The sequence below is a fragment of the Aspergillus affinis genome (genome assembly GCF_023601865.1).
Source record: "Aspergillus affinis strain CMG 70 chromosome Unknown NODE_151_length_75407_cov_107_450976, whole genome shotgun sequence".
Taxonomy (NCBI): domain Eukaryota; kingdom Fungi; phylum Ascomycota; class Eurotiomycetes; order Eurotiales; family Aspergillaceae; genus Aspergillus; species Aspergillus affinis.
This window is the reverse complement of record NW_026515932.1, coordinates 1-26,291: the sequence shown is the minus strand read 5'-3', so window position 1 is coordinate 26,291 and position 26,291 is coordinate 1. Positions and strand designations below refer to the sequence as shown.

Sequence of the window (26,291 nt, the reverse complement as noted above, 5' to 3'; positions counted from 1 at the left end):
AACGGCAGGTTGGACGGGGACAGGAAAATTGCCACGGAAGGCAGAGAACCATCCTGGCCTACCGTACTCGTCGGACTGTCATGAGGTCGAGTCGAGGAAACCTACAAGTTTTAAAACGACAGCAAAGGAGTCGTCAAAGGTTGAGATAACTGAGTAACACGCAGCGGCGGGAGGCTCGGGGAGGGATCGGACGGAGACTGAGATAGAGGAAGTTGAGGCTGAGATTGAGATTGTGGATGCGGTTGTGGGGGAGGCTGGGGAGAAGAAGGGACTCCGTCATTCTGCTGGATCCGGCACGTTGACGGCGACGACGCAACAGGCACGCGGACTAGATTTTGCATGCCTGCACGCGAAGGGTCAACGGGAGGCGCAGTGGCTGTTGCATTTGCAGCAGCAGCAGGAATTAAAGCCGAAGCGGCGGGGGAAGAGGAAGGAGGAAAGGCAGCAGGCGGACGTGGAACAGGAGGATTGTCCATCCACAACCTCCGCACGCCACCCACAAACATGCTGGCGGTGGAATTCGACGACTGCAGACAGAAGACGGGCTGAAACGTGGGGAGAAGGTGCTCCAAATAGAGGAAGAAACAGGAGTTCCCGGGATCTCTCTCGCCCTCCTGCCCTGCCTTGCAAAGTTCGGTCATCTATATTCCGACGAGATAAGGAGGGTACCTAGGGTATTTGCCAGTCAGCCACTAGTCCTTGGTGCCGCACAGGCTTCTGAATGGTCTCAGCTATTATATTCCTATCAGACCGTCTACAATCGCCACGTCGGTGAGTACCTTGTGTTTCGTTTATTTCAATGGACCCTAAACTTACGCGTTCAAGATTTACTACACTCAGCCAAAGAGAAACGAAAAAGGATCTCAAGTAGAAAGGAAGATGAGATTTAGGAGTTTACCGGTCCTGTGTTCTTTTCTTTATGCCTGCATCCTGGTTCTATTTGTATCAATCCTGTTCGTGTTGTTTCATAAAAGGTAGAACATGGTCACCAAAAGTGTCCATCCCAACCGGACTTTCTGAGCAGCCTTTCCAAATAATGACACCACCACCACTATGAACAGGTTCCACCCAAAGTGGGCCAAGAGTGACCAGAGCCTGATGGGGGTCGAGACGGACCTCGCTTGACCTGCCTTCAATTTCTGCCTTTGTAAGAGACTGGGAGCACGGGTAGATTTTGAACATTCCATTCTCCGGCCCAACAGAATCGTAAAGGGGCCGGAATATTGAGATGGAGTTTGGACTCGGATGGGCTCTCATGGGACCCATCATTAGTGTATTTGGCAGGAACCGGACGACTCGGACTGGTTGGTGTATGACTTGCTGGTAGCCTTTCCGTAAGCCACCATTAATTAACGCGTCTACCTATCGCAACCGACTCAGTTAGGTTCCATGGGTCTTGTCGGATTCAGCTTACATCAAGACCATGCTCTGCGCACTGATCAAACAGCGCATCGGACCTCCCTCCTTCCCAGTGCTTAGAGGGATTTGCATAGCCTCCTGATAATTGCCCAGACAGCTGGTCCGGTCCTATCGCCTCCTTGACAGATTCAATAAGCTCAGGTTTTAGGGCCGAACTGGTGCTGACAATTTTGTACCCGGTCGACTCCATAATTTCATCGTGTTGTAATTTAGAAGTTAGATTGTTCTTATTCTTTTCTAGGGGATACACAAGGCTTTTATATGTACAGCGAGAAGGCCAAGTTGATTGGAAATCGACTTGGCAATGCGGGATTGTTTCCGATGTTGCGGCTTTGTTCCCGACATGTACCAGCCTCATATCACAACATTATATAATTCCTACAAGTCGCAGTTCTTTAGTTATTATGACATATTGGTATATTATGGTGCGTGCGAATATGGATAGCTAGCATTCTGAGATATCATCAGTAATAATTCAGGCGGCAGACTCAGCAGCATTTCCAGGAGTTATCCGGTCGGCTGCTATGAAACAAGAAGGCGACGGTTGGCAGTTGACAAGATCGGCTGGACGGTAAGACATGAAATTTTCCAATCAACCACGGGTCATCTGTACAAGGCTGTGCCTCATATATGGCATTACTAGTCTACACTACTATGGCATTTTTGCACACAACGCAATGGACGCGATTTGCCCGGGCACCATTTTACTCCGGCGACCCACTTCAGGGATATCGTCCGATCAGGTATAACTTCTTCAAAAAGGACCGAGAACGGTCGCATCCCGTTCTAGATGCTTGACTGACTCTCATCTCGCCGGCGAGCCGCGTACCTAACCTACAGCTACATACCAGTGGGTATTCCAGAAACAACCGTGTCTGCAGATCAGAAGACGGCTGCGGTTAAAGATAACCGGGCGAACGACGGCATTTCTGACAATTTCCTTTTCCCTAGTCTCACTCCATCTTGCCTGGGCAATCACCAAGGCTGTGGTGGGTTGAATGCATGATTCCGGTGACTGCTGGTGCATAAATGATTGCTGTTGCAGAACAGCTTCTCGACCACTGGCCGTTACATCTAAGATTCCACATTTTTTTAATCCTGTTCATTAACCCGACAAATATGCTTTCCTGAACAATTGCCATCACCGTAGTGACCGCTCTCACGCATTGACACCGGTGGACAATATTCAGACTTAGAAGCGTCCATGATCCCCTCATATAATGAATTACTGGGCAAATTCCAGACTGCAGCGTTGGTCAGTTGAGATAATAAATTCATAGCAGCCAAGTTGGTCACATCATAATATTTTTCTGCTATAAAAAGTTCCGATGCCACTTCTCGCCGATTACACAAGGTGACGCGTTACATCCTACGAACACTAGCGATATCTACGGGCCAAACGTGGGTGTTACTCGCCATATCCTATTGCGCCTTTTTGACCCCAATCGGCAAGTCTACTGACCTTGTCTTCCCGTCGGATGAAGGCTCACCAGAAGTTCGATCTCCAGTTGCCGACCAACAGAACAACCTTGAGACAAGCCATGAACCATGCCTTATATTATCACTCAAGTCTCGCTATACGTTCCGTGAGACACTGCCATGGAAAGTTCTCTCGAGGAACGAAGAGGCGGGCGCAGTAGCCTTTCAACTTCTCCAAGACAGCTGGTATGTATTCAAACATCTGTATCTTGACACCTGGGTGCAGCAGGCAATGGGAAGATCGCCGGCTGCGATCGTAGCCTTCAACACATACTATAATCGATTGAGCTATTCTCTGTTCCACTTTCTCGGTCAGTACCCAGAGGATATCGAGAAATATACAGTCGTTGTTACCGTCAGTTCCCACCAAACTCCAGCGACGTAACCGCATCTCACCTGTTTTTCAGCTGATCCGGCGTAATTATCTGTTTTTATCTATAGCCATATCCTATGCGGTTCGTTGTCGTATGACACTTGAACATTTTGAACCTCTCACCCTAAATGTCGATTGCATTCTTCTTCCTCTCAAGGCGATCCTTTCCAATCCGGACAAGTATATCATTCGACGGCTGACTGCTCTTGAGGTCCGTTATTGCCGCTATCTAGTTAGTCCAACCTTGGCCCAGGGCGACGAGTTCCCTATCGACACCGAGTTTCTTATTCAGATCAGCGAAAGCCCACCTGACAGAAGACGTGGAACCTCTGGCGTCTACGGACAGATGTTCTGTACAAGCGATGTACATTCCCAATAGATACATCTCTGTCCAAGACCATCCGGAATTTACGGAAGAGATCATGAGGGAGATTGTGAAGTTGAGGCATTCAACAGGCTTGTTTACAGACGAGATGGAGAAGGATGCTATAGAGAGAGTGGATACATATCAAGACGGTGGGGTTCTTGCGCAGGTGCAAGTGTAAGCAAATAGAACGAAATACCGGCTCTCTCCTTCTCCGTGTAACTTTGACAGGATTAAGGGGTCGACTCAACGCAGACCACTTTGAGCTACTTCCACATTGAAGTATGTAGTGAAATGAAGTCACGGCATAGATAGCGTTGACTTTGACGATTGTCAGATTATGAGAAAAAGCCTGGATCGCTAGTTAACTAGTTAATTTTGCTTGGTCAGCCATCTTTTATCAGACGGGACTGTCTCAGCGCTGGAATTTCAGGTTTTCTTTCAGTAAATCGTATGCAGTATCCTTTCTGTTGTAAAACAGACCAGCTGCCCTTAAATAGGCGCATGCTTTCCAAAAGAAGGGAATGATGAGTAAGACGTTTATTTAAGTGAAATCTGTGCACCGTTCATTACCCCCCGGTTTGTGAGCCACAAGATGTATTATTACCATATAGGGCTCGGGTACGTAAAGCTTTGTACTCTACATGCAACAGAGGGGATTATTATACCTATTTACATGAATCTGAGAAGTAAAAACATTACACATGACATAGTTCGAGGACATAGTCATGTAAAATACATGAATTTACGCCGCCGCCGGAAAATATTAAACCGGAGTTTATAAGTATAAGTCTAGCATAAAGTAAGGATAAGTCTTGTATAAAGGTTTTAGGTAAAAGAATTGTAAATACATGTACTTTACACGTGTAATCAACGGAATTTTACATATACGCGTGTGCATTTACATGAAGTTACATGGCAGGATGTAAACCGTACACCTGTGTACTTTTATTTACAGACCCAAGCCCTATTACTATGCCTGCAAGGAAATTTTTGCGAGAGATACGCTGTGTGTATTGAGTCGGCAATAGTAAAAAGGTGACCGAACACATCAAGGCCTTCGATTCTAAGATGTGAGTTGCCATGCTTGATTACTTTTCTGCAACTTATACAGATGACATATGATAAGCAACCATGGGTCATGCAACAAGCGAACGAATAGAAACGGAACATAGTTCTCAATCTGTAAATCCAGCCATGGGAATATCCGATTCTCCATAGACCAAAGGTCCCACAGCGCCGTTACCAATACCAGACGTATTCTCCTCCATGACGAGTTTATACGTAGCCTCAAAGTCAAACCCAAACAAGGGCAGTCTATTTTGATCAGAAAGTGTTAACAGACGCTCCAAGATCTGCTGAGCGGACAGCACGCCTCTCGCCGGGGTTGCCGATTCAGATCTTGACATCGACAGCTTCGGTGATGCGAGCACAACGTGTGGTATCATAATGAGACCTGCGAGGTACCAGCACACTTCTGTGCGGCCTTGGTCTTGATAGAGAGCTGGACTTCTGGAAAGGGGTTCGAAGTCGAGAAGAGTTTGGGGCCAGCCATCGCGCCATTTGCGAAGAGAGCTGTAGACAGCGATTTCTTTCGTTCTCAAGTATGGTCCTAACGCAGGGATGGTCATGGCATCGGCGTTCTCCAGCAGGACCCGTTTCGTTCGCCATGCGTGCTGTAGGATACCTGTAACACATTAGACGGCGTGTTTGAAGTTTGGTTGGTCACATTATGTTAATTACCGTGTAATAAAATGAACCTTCCCATCAAAGTATTGGGTAGAGGTGCCGAACCTTCAAAGTTGCAAAAAAGATTCGATAGTGTTAGAGCAACCGACCAAGGCGCCATCATCTCTTGGTTGTGTGGCTGCTCTACATTCTTCCATTTAGCTTCTGATGCAGCCGTGAACATATATTCTGGACTGGGGAAGCGCAGATTGAGCTCGTCTGTTCTTATGTTGGGCGTCTCGTCGTGTAGGACGGAAATGATTGCGTCAAAGGCAAAGGCAACGAGCCCGAGTCTATAGCGAGATTGAGAATTGGATAGCCTCACACACCACAGATGTATAACACTGAAGGCCTAGCTTACCTACGACGAGATTCCATGGCGGCCCAGTCGCGCCATGACATACCCGGATGTGGGCTGGGAACCTCAAAGATGCCAGCAGCACGACAGAGTCGAGCAGTCTCACTCAAGTTGATACCGCACTGTGTTCCGGGCTTTCGTTTTACGATTAGCCGGTCCAGGATGCCTAGAAGGACGATGGCTTGAAGCGTTTCGAGCGAGGCCGTACTACCACTGCAGAGACCCTACAACACGTTAACAATGGCTGAAATTTTTCAATTCATTTTTGTATTGGCTGACCTCATCGGCTTCCAGAGCAAATTGATACGCACACTTGGCAAGTTCAATAATGTTCTGGGAGCGTAAACCGAGTTGGGGGATGTATGAAGCAGCGATCAGAGAAATAGCGAAGATAAGCGGCGGGGAACATGCCACGATATCAAAGGTAGGCAAATGAATAATGGGAGTATGGCGATGATGGTGTGTGAAATAAGTCTTCAGAAGGAAGGGAAGTCGTGTCTGGAAAAGCCAGCGAACATTCTCCCCTTGTCCAGCTGGGAACCTTTTGAGGTAAGTGATGATGATCCGGCGATGATGTTCGGCCGGGTCGACCTTGGCATCGATGATGGCGGCAGCAGCAGTCCTTTCTGTACTCGTCGTACCTGGACTACCATCTAGGGGAACATGTACGATAGAGGAAAGGTCAACGTCTGTTATTTGCTCATGGCTAATATCTGATGGCACACATGGGTCAGAGTCCAGGAAACTCCAAGACAAGTCAGGCCATTCCCACGACAGCCATGGGTTTATGTCTGCAGCGACGTGCTGCTGGTAGAAGCCTGCTGGACCAACCCCTGGGAATGTAGCGGCATTACCTACGTAGCCTGAGCTGCTAGCTGGCTCTAGGTGGTCATTCTTGTCGTTCGATATCGACATCGAAATGTCCGGGGCCGATGGAGGCGGCGTGGGTCTTCGACCTGCGCTGCCATGGAGACGATAATGGCAGGGCATAGACTGATCCTCGCAGCGCTTGCATGGCTGGCCACGGGAGCAACGAAGCTTGTGCTCACTACATGACTGGCAAGCCTTATTGACCCGCTGCGAAAGGACACGGGCGTCGACGGCACCGTTGACGCAGCGAGTAAGGTGTCTGTTCAACGCATCTCTACGAGTTGCCACGGCATTAGTATATATCTATCTGCGTTCAAGTCGAACGTCAAGTCAAGGCCAAGTCAACCTCAAGAAAGGGCGACAATACAAGAGAAGGAAGATAGATATAATGAGGGGAATAACTAGAGGAAGGAAGCAGAGTGGAGATGTGCTGTAAATAGACAGGATGTACCTCCGGGTGTAGCTTCTGCCACAGTAAGAACATGACCACGACCGCAGCGAGTCACGGTGGGTTTCCATATGGCGTTCCAGATGGGCCGGGCGTGCAAAGGTCTTTCTGCACAAGTTGCATTCAGAGCGAGGAGGCCCCGATGCGGGCCCTGATGGAGAGGCAGCGGCGGGCATGGTGTGGTGTGGTCAGTGGTCAGTGGTCACTGTGGTACGGCGTGTTGTGGTATATATTCCGGGTGAGTCTATCTGCCCTACTCCCCCCCGTCTCTCTTTCTCTCCAGTGCTGTGTTTGCACTAACAGTGTACTGTACTGCGCTGCACTGCACCGTAATCTCTCGCCTCGCTGTGCTCTCGAATTCCGGTACCGTACCGTATGATTGAACGTAGAGTGACGTGTGGGTGATGTCGATGAAAGAGACGAGATGAGACGATACGAGAACAAGACAAGAGGAGATGTTCTGTTCTGTTCCATTGACGTTGGCTTCCTCGGTCCCTCGAGTCGTCGTCCGTCGTCGTCTCTCTTTTCTGTCGCTGCCTCCCGCTTCCCCGCACTTCTAGTTCTCCCGTATTTGCTCCACAGTTCCACGCATCCGGAGGGGTGATCGTTTAAGAGAGGACTGAGTCCCTCGCCTCGCCTCGCCTACTACAATAATAACTTGGTATAAACAACAACGTTACGAGAACATCATGATGACATTTTCCTCTTGCTGCAGCCACCCATAACACTTGCATTCCATGTCCCATGACCATGTCCATGATTTCCATTCTTTGCCACCCTATTCTACCCCAATCCTACCCAAGTGCGCTCGCCGGCACCCACCCCACAGTCAGGAGGGGTAGTGGTGGGGTTTCTCCGAGTATGGGGTGCTGGTGAGACGAGGACGAGGCGCCGGCAGCAATGGAGAGGACGGGCTGTGAGTTCGACCTACCGATCGACTGATCTAGTGAAGTCGCCTCAAAAAGGCGTCTTGCTTTGTCGGCTATTATTGACACACACCCGCATCACGCATCACGCGTTTGTTCGAAGTCATCACCAAATCGAAATCGAAATCGACGTCGACATCAACCATCGGAGACGGAGTCAGGGCCAAAATCAGTCAGTGTCAGATAGAAAAGAGACACGCATATTGAAGGTGCCGAGAATCACATACTGGACCAAGCGAGTAAGTCTGACCTACCTCTAGGGATTACTCAACACTACCCACAGAGCCTCGGCTTTCTAATATCCGGGCAAAGTGAGAAGTCAGAGCCAGAGTCATTTTAAGAGCAAAATTATTTCAATCTAAAATATCTGTGTTGTCAACATGAAAACTTTATGCGAGTCTTGTTGGCAGTTGTCTTCTCCTCAGCTGTTCGACTGGCTGCATCTCCAGTCGCTCTCCAGCTCCTTCCACGCCTCCTACTAGTCGCCGTCGGGTCTTCGCCGTGCATATCGTCTACAGCACTTGGTTCCACCTGATTTCAAAGGTCCCTGGGCCTTTGCTTGCCAGATACACCGAGTTCTGGCGGACCAAGCGTTACTTCCGAGGCACATGGCTGGAAGAAGTTGTGAAGCTGCACGAGGAATACGGTCCAGTGGTGAGAATTGTTCGCAACTTTGATGCAAAGGCGTTCAATGAGAAACAGCCCTGGGTTACGAAATCGCATTTTGGTACTTTTTTTTTTTCATTTTACCTACCTAGTATATACCGCTTTGCAAGGCTGCTGTGTACTTTATTTATAAAATATGATTGAGTGAAGCCTTGTTTCCCGAACTTCAGCAAATGTATGATCAAACCCCTTGAATAAGCTCTCTCGCATGATCAATGGCACGGTCGAGTTTTAAAAGCACTGGACATGCACAATTTAAAGTCGCCTCACTCTTTGATCGCATAACAGCATATAATCGCCCCGCTCTGTTCCTGGCCCTTTCGTGGGTGACATGCAAAGATATTCTAGGGAATCCCCTGGCGCCCCTGTCAGAACAAACAAGGAAGTAGCGAGTCGTCGCTTAATACGTGGAAAAAATAGGCGTGCGTGTCCAAAGTCAATCTGAAACCCCGGAGGTGTCCTTAAGGTCGTGGCAGTACTTCAATTTAAACTGATCACCCCTGACTGCAAAAAGACTATTGCCCAAGACATGACTTTAAATCAGAAGAAATATTTGGGGTTGAATAATTGATAATTCATTGCACTCTGATCCTATGCTCAACGACAAAAGCTAGGAAAGCAGACACAAGTAAAACAGAAAAGTTGAAGATCACCAGACGAGTTTACGAATACAAACTATGGGAAGGTTCTCCTGGCTCTTTAACTCCGACAGCCGTACAAAAGTATCTGTATCATGCATCTTGAACACAAGGTGGCTCAGGTGAGTATACCCTTAACAATTACCCGATTTCCTAGAACCTCGCCAACTGAGCCTTCGCCCTCGACGCATCCTTCTCAGGTAGCTGACCGATGAGTTCCTCCAGATTTGCGCAGATGCCCTCAACCTGCGCCGCGAAGGCCTGATAGAAAGCTGCAGCCTGTGCAGGATCCTCGGGTGCCTTTGGCAGCCAAGTTCCGAACCAATCCAGACGGGATTGAGCCAGCCAGGCCATCGTTTGCGGCTCCGCGTTCCAGCGGAGACCGTTCTTATAGGACTGGATGTTGACGGTCAGGTAGTCCATGACTTCATCGGGGTGTGGAATGACGCGGCAAAGCCCATTTTTCTTGACCTCGTCATTGCCGTATGTGGCCTCGACGTGGGCGATAAAGGCAGCGCTGAAAACTTGCTGACAGTGCCGTACTGACTGGAGGGTGATTTGGTTTCCTAAGAAGACTGGCACAGGATTGGTCTTTGCTAGACCATTAGCGGTACAGTCGATGTACAGCGAGTCCGGGACAGGTTTGTACGTGCCACGCTCCAGAGTGACTTCGTCGGCAGTCAAATGCACAACTCGACCTTGGCGGATAATCTTCGTGATCTTTCGGATCTGCTCGAGCTCTGCCAGGGAGACAGTGGCGCAACGGAACGTGGTTGGCAAAACTTGCTCATCCAGTCTCGTCAACTGCAAAGAAGATTGCAGCCGCAGGAACAGATCTTCTGGAGATGTCGCGGTCATCATTGATTCATTGAGTGCTGCTATGCTGGCAGCAGTACTTTCGGCAAACTCTGGGCCAGGTTGTAGGGCTCCGCGTTCTAGGTACCACGAATCGCGAGGCATGATCCACGATATATGTACAGGGTCGACTCCGTTTGCCAAAAGCCACAAACAGGTGTCAATGCCCGTCTTCCCAGCACCAACCACGGTGTAACCACCGTATGGTCGAGAGGTCTTCGGTAAGTCGTTAGGTGTAACGAGATTCACACCCTCCGCAACTTGGTACCTAGGCGGTCTCATAGATGGAACCTCAACTTTCATATAGGTTGCATCGACGATCCGAGTTTTTTCTCCAGCCCTATAAATCTTGTTCGTGACGATAGAGCGGAATTCGCCCTTACCCAGGTACTCATGCTTCGGGTAATATCTGACTCGACCAGAAGGGAGGAAGGTCCTGTTCATGACTTTACTGTAGTATGCCAAGACTTCGTCGCCAGTTGCGAGCTCAAACAGGCCTTTGTTCCAGCCAGTTTGATCGATGGTCTCCTCGCCAAGTTTCCGGGAGTTGACCCCATAGAAATTAGAAGGCTGGTGCAGGCGAACAAACGGGTACGCGACCACCCAATGGCCGCCCGGTTGAGCAAAACGGTCAACAATGGCCACTGTGGCCTTGGTATCGGTGAGCAATGTGTCTGTGAATGCCATTCCCATTGCACCAGCGCCAATCACCAAGTAATCGACCGTGATCGTCTCAGCCATGGTGAAGTTGAGTTTTGAAATTTTTTCTTCCTTGAAGTGGAATGCAGAATGCAGCGTATAAATCAGAGTAAAAGTAGGTAGTCAACTTGACAAGAGAATGAATGATCAAAGCGTTCAGACTTGGAAGGCACGCAGAAAAGATGACAGGCAAAGCAGGTACATCATAGACTTTTGTAGTCATAAGGCTCCACCAACTCGGGGACACCATTCCATCAATGTAAAGAACGCTCATGGATAGCTTCGCTGGCCCGTCTTCCCTACCAAGGAAGCTGTGGGGAATAGCCGAGAAGGGGAGGGGCGGCGGGGTTTACCGAGGACAAGTGGTTATGCTGAAAATAAACAGGAGATAGACTAAAACACCGCAACGCAGTGGACAATACAGTAGTGTTGCGATTGCACCTCGGCGCAAAATGTTTCAAGGCTCGCAATAAAGCCAACTGGAAGGCCTCGTCTGTCGAAAACATTCACTTACTCTCATCTGTCACTTTTCTACAGCTTCTTTTTCTTGACGTATCTCCTGAGATCTTTCCTGATATCGAGCTCTTTTATCTCAAGGATCCAGATAGTAAGCGCGATGTTCTCTGTGCTATCATCGAGTTCCGCAATCTCAAAGGTCGGCCGGAAGGCGCTGATGGGTAAGGCATCTCCATTCTAGATCACAAACACATCTAATCTTGCATTTTCCCTTCCTATAGAACTAAATTCTTCATGCACGGTGATTTTAGCTCTTCGCGACGACGCTTTTCTTAATACCTCATTAATGCCAGATCTAATTTGGCGGCTTCGAGTTCCGAAGCGCTTGCCATCTCTGCCTCACGAGCCTCCGCGGATCAACCCTCATGCTTATCGCCATGACATCCTTCCTAATAGGCGGGATTCATCCTCGCAACTGTTCCCGTACACTAAACATACAAGGCGCAGGCATTTGTCGGTACCTTCGTTCTCCCCTGGGGTATCGACATGTCATTCCCCCTGCGACAATAACCATGAGTAGCGCTATGCCGCTGGGTCATCAGGGTGCTGCGAGAACACTGGTTAATACATTTGTGAACTATTCCATCTTCGTTGGATTGGGGTTTGCGGCAACTTTTGAAGGGCAGGTGGATCGTGGTGGCGCAGATATTTTAAAGGCTCTCTAGGCTTTCGTACTATATGGGCGTTGGGGTTGCAGGGTTGGGTATAGCGGTGGCCTTGATGTCCTGCTTTGTGGAGTGGGTTCAGGCGAAGAGAGAAGTGGTCCGTGGCGCAGGAGGAGACAAAGTCGTAGGTCTAGGGAAAAGCGTAACGCGCGTGAGATCATCCCGGTGCCTCTGAAATGAGATACAAGACCTATTTGCACCTGAGAGCATCCCAATCTCATGAGATCCAGTCAGAAGATCCTCGATTATTCCTGCACCGCCTGACTACAACAGCAGCCTGCTCTCTCCACACCGCCTAGCGAAAGTTGCGCGGGGCGCATGTTTTAAAATGATGAGTGGAAATGAGCCGCAGCCTGAATGGAACGTGGTATGTCGACCATCGATCTCCGGCTCTTGTTTTCTTTTGGAGGGAGACTGTGAAGAATGTCGGTTCCTGTACCGCATCCTCCGCACCGGAGTTTTCCCAATCAACTGGCGGGGGGGCGCTGGTGCAAATGTGGAAAAGCTCGGTTAGTCGAGGTCTGCCATGGCGGGGGGAATAAAACACCACCATTCAGTGAGCCACCTCGGTTCCTTTGGGACGAAACCAATCCAACTGCCAAGGGGAAAAGCGGGGGATGAATGATATTAAGTGCCAAAGGCAATTAATTACGAACGTTCGAGAATGTCAAGTTTGATCAATGGTGGCTGCCCTTCGCGGAGACTAGGCCTGCTCCGCGACGCAGCAGACTCAGCGATTCGAAGAGTCGGCAGTGGCTCCCCGCAACTTCTGCAGCAAGTCTGCCACATTCTTAGGGGCTTCCTCACGGGGGCTCCTCACAACATCGGCATAGAAAAGCCGATGGGCTTGCCCCATGCGCCACGATTATCGCTTTGGTTTCCGACCTCCGCGACTCCACATTGCGCGCAGTGCCGGATAGATGAGATGCTGCCGAACGAGGTGGTTGTATTGGTTCCCCGCCATCTCATTGGGTGGGTTAGCCCAACGGGAAGTGAGGCATCAAGAGCTCACACGCCGCGCCATCTTTTATCCCGGCTTCTAGACCATGTGGGAGTCGTTCTAGAAGCCCCGGCTCTCGCGCCACATCGGGGGACATCCGCAGAGACACTCGAAGTCAAGGAGTAGTGCGGACGAAAAGAGTGCGTTGGTGGGATTTTGCGTCTTGGGATTCATCCTAACTCCTGGCTATGGAGGAAATGAAGCCAAGGGCAAGATTACATACGCGAGAGCCTGAAAGTATATAAGCCTCTGGCTCGCCACCGAGTCGAGATCTTTTGCATCCACAACCAGCATCATTCTCTCAGTGGCCTGTTTATCAAGTCTGTGAATGCTTCTGTCTTCTCAATATGGTCTCTTTCTGGGCCTCGGCCATTGCGGTAGGGCTGTCTCTTCTTCAAGCAGCAGAGGCACAAACCTACAACGAGCTCTATCGACCGCGCTACCATTTTACACCGGCCAAGAACTGGATGAATGACCCCAATGGTCTTCTCTATCACAATGGAGTCTACCATCTCTACTACCAGTATAACCCTGGCGGAGACACTTGGGGCGCCATGTCCTGGGGCCATGCAACAAGCGACGATTTGACCCACTGGGAGCACCAACCGGTGGCCCTTCAGGCGCGCGGATACCCAGGTGAAATCACCGAGATGTTCTTCTCTGGCTCCGCTGTTGCTGATACGGAGAATACGAGCGGGTTTGGTCAGGGTGGCAAGGTTCCTTTTGTGGCCATGTATACCTCCTATGTGAGTCCTGTGATGGAAAAAAAAAAAAAAACCTAGCTTCACGTGGTGTTCCCATTTATTAACTTTGGCTTAGTATCCCAACTCGCGCAATCTTCCTAGCGGCAAATCAGCCAATGGCGGACAGCAAGCGCAGTCAATCGCATACAGCGTGGACGAAGGCATGACCTGGAGAACGTACGACGCTGCCAACCCCGTGATTCTTAACCCACCAGCACCCTATGCAGACCAGTGGCGTGACTTCCGAGACCCATTCGTGTTCTGGCACGAGCTAACGGAGAAATGGGTGTCAGTAATCGCGCTAGCCCAACTCCACAAACTGCTCATCTATACTTCGCCTAACCTGAAGGAGTGGACGTACACCAGTGAGTTCGGCCCGATGAACGCTGTGGGTGGTGTTTGGGAGTGTCCCAGCATCTTCCCGCTAGCCCTCGACGGCGACGAAGCCAAGACCAAGTGGGTTGTACAGATTGGAATTAACCCTGGTGGACCCCCTGGTGTCGTCGGGTCGGGGACGCAATACATGGTTGGCAGTTTCAATGGGACTGCTTTCGTTGCGGATCCGGATGTTCCGCCTCCAGCTTCAACATCCACGGCGACCACTACTGCTACGCAGACATCCACTACCACCTGCAACTGCCCGAGCGAAACTGGAACATCAGGAAACGTCACGTTCCAAGACTTCGAGGGTACAGCCAACTTTGCCTCGCGCGGCTGGGTTGCCACGGGCGGCCTGGTCGGAGCTGCGCCGGCTCAGGGGACTCTTCCCGGCCAGCAAACAGTCTCTGGCTATGCTGGTTCTCGCCTCGTCAATACCTTCCTGAGCGGAGACTCCACCACCGGCACGCTCACCTCGCCGTCGTTTACAATCACGCGACCGCTTATCAATTTCTTGATTGGTGGTGGCAACGCACCAGGCGCGGAATGTATCAACTTGAAGATCCAGGGGCAGACCAACCCCGTGCGGACGGCCACAGGCCGCAATGAGGAGAGGCTCCTACCGCAGACCTGGGATGTCACCGAGTACATTGGGCAGACTGCCGCCTTGGAGATTGTGGATTCGCAGACGGGCGGGTGGGGGCATATACTCATTGACCAGATAACGTTCACCGGAAATGCTCCCACCCAGCCGCCGCCCACCGGCGGAGCGGGTTTGTGGGATTTCAATGGCACCGCTACCTACGAGAGTCGCGGGTGGACTGCTACTGGGGATCTGGTCGGCAAGAGCCCAGCGCAAGGCACCCTGACGGGACAGAATGTCGTCTCTGGTAACCGCGGAAATCTAGTCAACACGTTCTACAACGGCGATGCGACAACGGGAACTCTAACGTCGCCCACTTTTACAATCACCAAGAAGAATATCAACTTCCTCATCGGCGGCGGAAATGCTCCCGGTGTGCAGTGCATCAACCTCAAGGTTGGCGGCCAGGTTGTCCGCACCGCCACGGGCAGTGACAGTGAACAGCTCCTGCCAAAGAGCTGGGACGTGACACAGTTTGTTGGTTCGAGCGCGGTCATTGAGATTGTCGATTCCAGCACAGGCGGATGGGGCCATATCCTCGTGGATGAAATCTCCTTCTCGGATGCATCGGCTGAGCCACGGGGCACCAACTGGATGGACTGGGGACCTGACTACTATGCTGCGGCACCATTCAATGGATTGCCGGCTGCTGAGCGCACCAATATTGCCTGGATGAACAACTGGCAATACGCGACCAGGATTCCTACATTCCCCTGGCGCAGCATGCTCTCCATCCCGCGGAAACTGTCACTCAAGACCATCAAGGGGTGGCCGACTCTCATCCAGCAACCTGTGGCCAACTGGGCCAACCTGCAGACAGGAACGTACTCTGATGCTCTGGCCACTGTAGCTGAAGGAACGCGATCCGTTCCGCTTTCTTGGAAATCCCTCGATATCACCGTGACATTCTCCGACCGGAACGCGGGCTCATTTGGGTTCCTCCTCAGAGCAACATCTGACCAGGCGCAGCAGACCCGAATCGGGTACGACTTTGGCACAAAGAGGATCTTTGTTGATCGGACCAAGTCTGGGAACGTCGGCTTTGACGGGACTTTTTCGAACACTTATTACGCACCGCTGGCTCCTGGTAGTGATGGCAAGGTCACCCTGCGCATCCTCCTTGATTCATCCTCGGTTGAAGTCTTCGGTGGAGTGGGCGAGGTCACATTGTCCGCGCAGATCTTCCCGCAGGACACGGGTGTTGATGCTCGGCTTTTCTCGACTGGTGGCAGTACAAGTAATGTCGCAATCGATGCAAAAGTTCTGGGGTCCATCTATGATCAGCCTCCAAGCAGCTCCAGCAGTATCAGTAGCACGACCAGTACAACCAGCACTACGAGCATTAAAACCACCGTGACAAGCACCACACTGACCACGACCACGAGTGCCACAAGCACAAGCACACGCACCAGTGCCCGCCCCACCGCTACTACTCCCGTCGACTACCGACCCGTGTTCCACTTCGTCCCCGACCAGAACTGGATGAACGAACCCAACGGCCTGATCAAGATTGGATCGACATGGCACCTATTCTTCCAACACAACCCCACTGGGAACTTCTGGGGGAATCTCAGCTGGGGCCATGCAACCAGCACGGATCTCATATCCTGGGACCATAAACCAGTGGCGATCTCCAGTGCAGACGGGGTACAGGCCTTCACGGGGACTGCATATTTCGACGAACAGAATCTATCTGGATTGGGGTCGGCGTCGAACCCGCCATACCTCGCGTTCTATACGGGATACTTCCCCTCGACGGGGGTGCAGGATCAGCGGCTGGCGTATAGTCTCGACCAGGGTGTTACATGGATCAAATATGCGGGCAATCCCATCATCTCGAAAGCCCAGGAAGAGCCGCATGATAGCACCAAGGGTCTGGAAACCCGGGATCCCAAGGTCTTCTTCCATAAGCCATCGAACAGGTGGGTCATGATCCTCGCACACGGCGGCCAGAATAAAGTGACCTTCTGGACATCCCCTAATGCACTGGACTGGACCTGGAGAAGCGACTTCACTGCTAGTAACATCCCCAACCTACCAGGCGGAGTCAAGTGGGAGGTTCCGGACTTCTTCGAGCTCACTATCCAAGGCACAACGCAGAAGAAATGGGTGATGATAGTCACCCCTGCGGATGGTTCACCCGCTGGCGGCAACGGCGTCTTTGCAGTCACTGGGTCTTTCAACGGTGCAGTCTTTACAGCGGATCCCGTTGACCTCAGCCCCGGCGCATTCTGGCTCGACTACGGTCGCGACTGGGACGGGGCGCTTATGTGGGAGAATGTTCCCGCGAGCGATGGTCGTGTCATTCTTGCCTCCATCATGAATAGTTATGGTGGAGACCCTCCAACAAATACCTACAAGGGCATTCTGTCGTTCCCCCGCACACTGGAGCTCCAGCAGGTCAACGGCAAGCTGCGATTCCGGCAGCAGCCCGTGGATGAGATCAATAACTACGCGTGGCCCCTTGCGCAGATCAAGAATCAAAACATCGCCCCGAGACAGACATTGCTCTCCAACATCCGCGCCAGGACACTGGATATCGAAATGACCTTTACACCCTCCCCCGGCTCCACACTCACTCTGGCCGTTAGAAAATCAGGTTCGCAACAGACCCTTATCAGGTACGCGCAGAGCTCCAGCCAGCTCTCGGTCGATCGCAACGCGAGCGGGAATACGTCATATAACTCTGCCGCGGGCGGCGTCCACACTGCGACTGTGAAGCCTGCTGCGAATGGAGAGGTCCACTTGCGTGTCTTGGTTGATGTGTCCGCTATCGAGGTATTCGGAGGACAGGGCGAGGTTGTGATTTCGAACTTGATCTTCCCTGACGTCTCGGCTGATGGTCTTTCCCTCGAGGTGGCTGGAGGATCGGTAGCGTTGGGCCAGGTAGTAGTGCGCGAGATTCTGCTTTGAGCCAGGTACCTGGCTGCTCAGCGGTGGCGATTGGCTACGTCTGTACTGGGGGACAACGCTTGTTTTGCTGTCCACTACATCCCCGTGGTAGATAGTTCCTCGTATTGACATGTAACAGCTTTCTTTTCTCTATTCTCTCGCTCCAGTTGCGCAGGGCAGATTGCGCCACGTTTATTTGTGCTGCCCCAATATGTCGTTTACTGGAGACTTTTAAGTCCGCAGAACGCAACTAAACTCTCCTAGATTTCCTCGTCTTGTTGATATCTCCTGTTGATTGATTGTTGAGAGATGGGCAGCGACTAAGTAAGTCACTGCACCTCCCCCCTCGAATCCACATTCCAAACTTACTTAGGGATTCTATAGAGAGCTATGCGCATTGAATTCCTCTAGTACTAGACATCTTTTTTTTAAAACTTGGTTTTACTGAATATCTTCTATCGCTCTTTTTTAACTCTTGTTGATCCCTTGCCAGCAGTAGTTCTTATTAACCCAATTATTATAGCAATTAACTATCCGGGTTTTTCGGGTCTTTTTGTTCCTATCTAGCTCTCAGATATCTAGGGCCATCAGATAAGGATAGTTTATTAGATCCGTGCAGGCCTCTATAATTAGCCTATTAAGAAGATCTTAGTAGACAGTAATTGTCTCTCTCTACTTTTTGCGTTTACCAGCCTCTGGCCAGTATATTTGATAGACCTCGGCATGGAACTTCCACGGGTAGGCATTATGGTTCCAGACCCGTGGAACAGGTAGACGAGTCCTACCCATTACCCATGACCCCCCTACCCACTACCCACCATGGGTACCCCGCGGAGTACCCGTGAACTACCCAAAAATGCATAACTAACCCCTTTTGGATGTGCCAAACCGCATAAAACTGTTTACTCTCCTGGTTAAAATACTGATTTTAACACCTGTTCTGGTTACCCTTCAGTTCATGACGCGATATAACTACAATATCTACGTAAATTAAGTATCAAAGTTCGAAAACATTATCAGAAGCTCCAGTAATAGTAGAATGTGTTTATTTTTGATCGATTATATACTAAAGTAGGGATAGTTTTAGGTAGTATTATAGGAAATGCCTTGTCGAGTGTCTAAAATATATTTTGATACTCGAGAGAAGTAAGTGTATTTTTTTATAAAGACTATCTTTATCCTCTTATATAGTCTTATATTAGTTAATTATACCAGAACATTGATAAATTGAATTGTACATTCTGTTTCTATCTTTAAATTACCCTTCTATTGACCTTATATGCCTATAATATGCGTGAAAGAGGCTTAAATTATTAGATCTCGTCGGGAATCGATAGGACTTAAACATAAAAAAAATTGTTAAAGTGAGACGGGTACCCTGTGGACTACCCGTAGGGTACCCATCTACCCGCGGGTAGTCCACGGAATACCCGCGAGTAACCCGTAGAACTTACCAATTAGAATAGCTTATCACTGATATAGTGAGTCATTTATTCGTATGTTATTACAGCTCAGGGTATCTAGAGTCCCCAAATCTAAAGTTACCAGTCGCAAAATTTACTGCAGTAAGTATTTGCTTTATTATATGACTCTACATTACCGGCCTGGCCTTGTTTCTTTTACTATAATGTCTCAATTCTTCCAGTTTTCTGACGCGTATGTATCATCCTTATATAATACTGACAATCCAGATAGCCTTTAGGTTATTTAACCAGACGACCTTACCTCCAACCTTTTGTTTAGCCAGTAAGCGTCACAATCAATCGCTAATTCAGATTTTACTCGTCTACCTATTCCCGCCTCCATATCTCTCTCCTTCGAGCGTGTCTGCCCTGACCGAATTTCGACGTACCTTATTTATTCCGACATAACAAAGGACGATTTTGTGAGCTGGTGGCTCCAGACTGACTTCGGACAAAAAAAACGGATACATTGGGATGCTCGGCAGCAGTCTGACGTTTGGAAACACTTTAACTAAGTAACTAAAGCTAACGATAGAGTGCCGAAAGTTATGTGTAAACGATACAAGAAAGTGCTTGATCACTTACAGCAGCATAGAAATGGTACTACAGCAATAATCAAGCATTTAAAAGGGATTGGGTATCGTAACCAAAATAGGCCTAATATTAGGCAATTTCTCCAAGAGGTAGTATTCTCATATATTATAAAAAATTATTTAACTAATACCTTTCTTTTTACTAGGCCACACCTCCTTCAGATAGCCTTAGTTTCACTCAAGAGGCCTGGGAAGCAAGTTTACTCCGTTTTATCACTAATTCTCGGCTACCATTCTAAATCCTCGAATATCCCGACTTTCATCATTTAATTTATATGGCCTCTCGTGCCCCAGGGCGTCCACAAATCCCATCTCTAAAGACAATTTGATGTCGACTTCAAGACACTATTACCGAACGTCAGAATAGTGTTTTCCAGAAGCTATTAAAGGATGGAAAACTATCAGTGGCTCTAAACTGCTAGACGTCTCCCTTCCAGTAAACGTTTATAGCAGTTATTAGTTACTTCCTCGACGAGGACTGAAATTACCGGAAAATATTTCTTGATTTTAAACCGCTACATGGGACACACTCAGGAGTCAATTTTAGTGCCGTTCTTCTTGAACTACTTCAGAAATACTAAATTACAGATAAAGTGCTTGCAATTACTACTGATAATGCATCAAACAACAGCACTATGTTGTCGAGTATCCAGGATTCTATCCAGTCTCTTGAAATTGGCGATCGCATTATAATTATTAAAGTTCTCTGCTTCGCTTACATCATTTAACTCAGTCTTAAGCAGCTTTTCAGGCAAATAAAAGCAAATCCGAAGAATGATACAGCTAAAATGCAGTAGTCTAAAACACAGGATCAATTGATTTGCTCAAAACAGCAAAAACGAGAGATCGTTAATACACTTAACAAGGTCAGTCTATAGCTTTGATATAATGAGAGCCTATTCACTTATTCAATTATATATAGGTACGGGGTTTAGCTATTTTCGTTAACGCGAGCCCTTAACGCCTAAAGCTATTCTGCAAGCTTCAAATTACATTAATATTCCTTGTGCCAATTCAAGACGTTAAGACACGCTAGAACTCGACCTTTCTTATGCTCCGACGTACGAAACGCCTACAGTCTATATTCGATAAGTTCTGCACTAAATATAAATATTTGCATTTAAAATTTAATCAAAAGCAATGGCGTCAGATCGATTACCTCCTTTATATTATTTAACCTTTCTTCCAATTCACGAATGCGTTTTCAAAGATAAAGGATGTTACAGTACACCTTATCTTTAGTATCTATAATAAGCTTTTTAGCTACCTTAAAAGATCTATCAATCAGCTTAGATACAAAAAGGTAACTTGAAAGAAAGTAATGCTAAACGCGTTTTATATAGCGAAAACGAAGCTTTTCCAATATTACAGTAAGACAGATAACGTTCCTGGCAATCTCTTTGCTATTGGAACAATGTTTGCGCCGCAAAACAAGCTCCAGTTCTTTTCAGAAAAAGATTAGGACGACGAGTGGCGTGATCGATATCGTTAGAGTTTCGTAAATTATTTCGAGCCTTATAAGTAGCGTCTATTACAGAACCAGACATTATCAGAGACTTATATATCTATAACGCAAACTTTAGAGTTTAATCTTGAGCGGATGCTCAAAGAGTCTAAATCTCAGTGTAACGAACGGCTACACTGACGATAGGGAATCGTGAGAATGTAGGGTATGTATTTGACGAGGAAACTAAGCTAAGCTATGAAGCTATTCAGGAGCTGGCTGCGATATGTGTGACAGCTCTGACGCTAGTCCCTATCGGGGAGTTAGGTTATAGGGTATCGCGAGGAAGGTCCTCGGAGGCAGGTCACAGTCCGTGACACTCAGCAAGCAAACCTAGCCGAGCGAGACGAGTTTACGAGATATTTTGACTCTAGTCAGTATTACTTTTGCCATTTATATACCTTATTAATGAATATTTAGGTACTATTAGCGGAGTAACTATTCGGGCATTCTGGAAAGACTATTAATGTAAATTTTTTGCACTCGCAAGTCTCGCACGTAACGTTCTTACAATTCCTGCTACAGGTACAGGTATTAAACGTCTCTTTAACTCTGCTCGGGATATCTGTTACTACTGTCGAGGCTCACTGAGGTCCGAAACGATCCAGGAGTTCATGATATATAGGTTTACAACACAATTCGAGGTCGAAAATGAAAATCTTACTCTCAAGAAGGATTACCTCACAAGCGGAAAAATCGAGGCAAAGAGAGAAGAGAAAAATCTTCAGTTACTACAGGATATTGATTCTATTAGTGATAACGAAGAGGAGAATACAGAGATTACGTAAGAACAGGATACTATCTAAGCCCTTTCTCATGAAATTTCATTATCCGACGATAAAGCTATAAATCCCTTCCTAGAGACTCAACAGCGGATTTCAGGTAGAAATCGGAAGCGAAGACGGGATGATGATCAGTTTATTAAATATTAGCTATAGAATTAATCCTGTTTTAACTCATTTAATACCCGAGAAATCTTGAGTCTTGACTAGTTAGTAGTTATATATAAAATACTTAAAATTACAGTTCGAATATACACAAAATATGCAAGTCACGGGATTCTACCTGTTTGCATTATTTAACTACCCGCGGGTACCCAAAAACTACTCACGGGTATTACCCAGCTACCCACTACCCACACGCGGGTAGGCGAACCCTACCCATTACCCGCCAAGAAACGGGTAATGGGTACCCCGTTTGGGTAGACCCGCGGGTCGTGGCGAGGTCTAATATTTGATATATCCCGTATCGAAAGTCTGTATCAATATAGAGTTTCTATAGGTATGCTAGATTTACCTCTAGCTCTAGCCTTGCTTCTAGTGCCGCAATTGTGACTGGGTATGTCTTGCGGTAGTTATACTCTATTACTAACATCAAAAGCTATTCAGTTCTGTAGTAAGTCTCTAGGATTTTTTATTCTCTTTTATATCTATATTATTCTTGCGGCTGACTATTAGGATTTGTATCAACTAAATTTCTCTTCCTATTAGAGTTCGCGAATTGGCCGATATTGAACTGCTTCTTATTTGCTTAGACTGTTAATTTTTATTAATTTCTGTAACAGCTAGCCTCTGTAAGCTTTAGCTAGCTTAAGTGTAATATTATTTTAGATTATCTCTTTGAGCTTTTCTTTTTCTTTTCTGTTTTCTGGCTGCTCGTTTTGCTAGACAATTTTCTGTAATAACTATATGCGAGTTCTAGTAATTTTTACATTTCGCTAATTGTCGGTTGACTTGGTCATTGCCCTAAGCAGATATCCTATCGATTCAACTGAATATAGGTATATGCTCGGTGGGTAAAAGTGAAGTGTCATTCTAAGCTACAATCTGCCTAGCTATTTATAGTTCCACTTGTTTACACCTATGCATTCCTGATCCCTTGGTATGCCATTTGGAATGGTAGGCCAAGTCTAGGCCAAGCAAGGTGCTGTGCGGTATGTAGATTAGGTCAAGATACTCCACTTCTCTGGTCTGGTTGATAACATCGTTCCAACACTAATATATGCTAGTAAATAGTTTTTAATCTTATTATATAATTTATTACTTTACATATATACTCTGCTCTTTCGTAAGAGTCCGCATATATAAAATAATAAGATCTTCAATCTTTGTAGACTCTAAAGTTTCAGTAATCTAGATTACAGTATCAAAAATAGACTGTATTTAGTTCTATTTTCTAGGACTGTTCTGCTCGGTATCAGATTTAATTAAAACGGATTCTATTAGTAAGAAGCTTATAAGTTTTTTCTAGAGATCCTACAATAATTACTGTTGGCCGTCTCTCTAGGCGTAATTGCTAGTAATGTTACCCATAGGAATATCGAATGATGAAGGTCTGATTCTTTCAATCTAGCTGCAAACGATGGTTTAAATACATAAAGAATAATAAGCAATCTAGCCTAAAAAGGCAGCTGAAAGAGATATAACTTTTGAACCATGGAAATAACAGAAAATTCTGCATAATCCTCGGGAATCGGTAGTTACCAATTCCGATATCCGGAATAGGAAGGTCTCCTATGTAACTAGCGGTCACATACGGTTGACACACCCTCTCAGCGGTCAATGTTGAAATTGAGCGCTGCATATACCCATTTAGTCATGAATAAGATCCTTGATGTTGACCAAATTGAGCATCTTCACAAATTCTCGGTGTTTTTGAACTGGGAGAGCCTTCGTGAACCCATCTGCAGTCATTTGGTTGGTAGGAATCCATTTGACTTGAAATCTCCCTTCTTGAACCTCTTGTCGAAGCCATGATCTGTTGATATCAACATGGCGTAATTTGCTCCGTTGAGCAGTATCCTTGGTAAGCAGATCAATGGTCTGCCTGTTAGTCGAATCTACGGCTCTACGAGTATTTCAGTAAGCCGCACACCTCGATTATCATTCAAATGCGCACTATGAGGATAGGATTAAGGCACTTCCTCTACAAGATCAAACAGGTCGACTCCGACCGGTGCGCCTGTGACCTAGGGTCCCAGACCCCTAGGTACGTCCTTCTGAAATGCTCGCTGCACACGGCCGGCCGGAGGATAATAATGGATCATCTCAATCAGATAGAGGGACTGCGTGAGCGCATACAGGACTACAACGCAGTTATGGTATACCTACAGGCGATCCGTTACGTCGCCCAATTTATGCATCAAACAGGCCTCCTCCAACAATTCCGATTCGCTCAACTGGACGAGGAGGACGAGGAAGAGGCTCCAGAACCTACCAACCTGCTAGAAGGACTCGAACTAGGCGAGGAAGACGATAGTTACATGGAACCTTAGGAGGCGGCCTATGTCAGGCCGCTACCAGTGACGCATACCACTCATGAATTACCTATATAGAACGAGGCGGAAGGAGAGACAGCGTCAGGAGACGTAATGGACTGCAGCAGGCGAGTGGCAGCCGGTGTAGTTGCGTTACTTTATAATTTATCTATTGCGTTTGTGGGTTTATATGGCGTAAGGGCTCGAGATTCTGCTTCATTCGGCGAAGCGCCTGCATAGCCTGTCGTTTCAATAGATAGGCTTCATCAGGTTAATAGAATTTTGATTGATTGATTGATTGACTCGTGCGGTCTAGAAGGCCAATTTAAAAATTAATTGTCTACATTGGCTACGGATTCACTCATGTCTTGGAATTTTATGCTAGAAAAACCTTTCAAATCATGTACTTTAACCGAGAGGCGGGAGACTGATTTGTTGAAAATCGCCGAATCTACCCCGCCCCTCCTATCTGAGCACAAATACCACTACATTCAAAGGTGAAATTCCTGTTCCAGCGAAATTCAATGCCAATCAACTCTGACTTCAATTCCTGTTGACCCGCCTAGCAATCGCTGCCACGGACAAGTGCTCTCCACTTGTCGGCATGGTTCTCTTCGCCAGAAACATAGACACCGGTTGGGTTGCACTGATTGATCACCACCTGAGCACCCTGAGCAATGTTGTAGAAACCGGGGAGTGTCTTGGGAGCGGTGTTCTGTATTGTCGTTAGGCCCTCCATTATGATCTAACGGGCAATAATGTCACTTACGTCGTTGCACCACCAGATAGCCGATCTGTAGGAGCAACTCACTCGACCACAGTTTCCAGGTCCAGGACCGTTTCTAGGCTTTCCCTTGACACGGTGCAGATGGGCAATACCCTCTTCAATTCGTCTTCTGATGGCAGTTGGGTATTTGCCGCAGGTCACATCTTTACGCTTGAACAAGGACGCCGAGTCGTCCCGCTTTTCGGCGTCGTTGGTCTCAGCCACCGCGGCAAAGTCACCATCGTACATCGGGTTGATCTTGAGAAGTTCGGTATAGACCTCCTCGACTGTACCGTTCAGGATAACCGTGTCACCCCCGGGTGTAGTCTCGACTTCCCAGGCGAAGTCTTCTACTCCGTATCCTTCCACGGGTGCTTCAATGCCGGTGGAAGATTGTGCAGGTCGACCACTTACAGCCACAGCAAGGAAAGCTGTAAGAGCTGAAAGAAGTGCGGCAGTCCTCATTGTGATAGGTATGGCAGGGGATTTGCAAGATTGACAAAGAAACAATAGAAAAAAGACAAGAGAGGGAAAATTGCTTGTGTCCTGAGGGAGTTCTAAGAAGGCATATGGGCCTCTTTATACCCTCATCGGCTTCATACCGGCAGGCCATTCAAGTCGAGGCTATCTAAATCTCTCCTCAACGTCGCTCGACATGGAAAGAGACCCTGGCGGAAGGTTACATTCTATCAGAGAAGCCGCTCCTATCCGGTACGCATCTAGAAAGGAATTCTTTTGACATGCAACCATATCCCACCGGCGTGTGTTGAGATCTTGGCAAAAGGTGATTTCGATATAAAATCAACTAAGCTGAGTACTACTGGCCACCCCAGTATTTCGTGCGCGCTTAAGTGTAAATTGGTCCTGGATCCTGAGACAACTAGGCCAAGTGAGTTGGAAACACCATTCCTTTGCTCAGCCCTAAACCAGCTGGCACTGCACAACTGTTTGGCTTCCTTGGTTCATAATTTGTACTATCCCCTCGTCCGTCCGGGAAGCACAATTAGCGTATTTTACTAGCGTATACATGGCAACGCGTCCTAATTGGC

The 26,291-nt window shown here is 47.9% G+C and overlaps 6 protein-coding genes across 6 annotated transcripts; 2 read left to right on the top strand and 4 right to left on the bottom strand.

Moving 5' to 3' along the window:
• Positions 1–110: 110 nt before the first annotated feature.
• KD926_002453 (uncharacterized protein) lies at positions 111–641 on the bottom strand (the record flags this gene model as incomplete). Its single annotated transcript, XM_053094133.1, has 1 exon — positions 111–641. One exon carries the CDS (start codon positions 639–641, stop codon positions 111–113), a length of 531 nt encoding a protein of 176 aa, XP_052951057.1.
• A 304-nt stretch (positions 642–945) lies between these two features.
• On the bottom strand, positions 946–1,609 carry KD926_002452 (uncharacterized protein; the record flags this gene model as incomplete). The annotated part of the gene is made up of 2 exons (XM_053094132.1): positions 946–1,362; positions 1,415–1,609. The coding sequence occupies 2 exons, from the start codon at positions 1,607–1,609 to the stop codon at positions 946–948; spliced, it is 612 nt and encodes a 203-aa protein (XP_052951056.1).
• A 7,813-nt stretch (positions 1,610–9,422) lies between these two features.
• KD926_002450 (uncharacterized protein) lies at positions 9,423–10,865 on the bottom strand (the record flags this gene model as incomplete). The annotated part of the gene is made up of 1 exon (XM_053094131.1): positions 9,423–10,865. The coding sequence occupies one exon, from the start codon at positions 10,863–10,865 to the stop codon at positions 9,423–9,425; it is 1,443 nt and encodes a 480-aa protein (XP_052951055.1).
• Positions 10,866–13,351: 2,486 nt separating this feature from the next.
• On the top strand, positions 13,352–17,681 carry KD926_002449 (glycosyl hydrolase family protein; the record flags this gene model as incomplete). The annotated part of the gene is made up of 2 exons (XM_053094130.1): positions 13,352–13,750; positions 13,824–17,681. The coding sequence occupies 2 exons, from the start codon at positions 13,352–13,354 to the stop codon at positions 17,679–17,681; spliced, it is 4,257 nt and encodes a 1,418-aa protein (XP_052951054.1).
• A 6,429-nt stretch (positions 17,682–24,110) lies between these two features.
• On the top strand, positions 24,111–24,494 carry KD926_002448 (uncharacterized protein; the record flags this gene model as incomplete). The annotated part of the gene is made up of 1 exon (XM_053094129.1): positions 24,111–24,494. One exon carries the CDS (start codon positions 24,111–24,113, stop codon positions 24,492–24,494), a length of 384 nt encoding a protein of 127 aa, XP_052951053.1.
• Positions 24,495–25,038: 544 nt separating this feature from the next.
• KD926_002447 (uncharacterized protein) lies at positions 25,039–25,707 on the bottom strand (the record flags this gene model as incomplete). The annotated part of the gene is made up of 2 exons (XM_053094127.1): positions 25,039–25,191; positions 25,246–25,707. 2 exons carry the CDS (start codon positions 25,705–25,707, stop codon positions 25,039–25,041), a joined length of 615 nt encoding a protein of 204 aa, XP_052951052.1.
• Between the last annotated feature and the right edge of the window lie 584 nt (positions 25,708–26,291).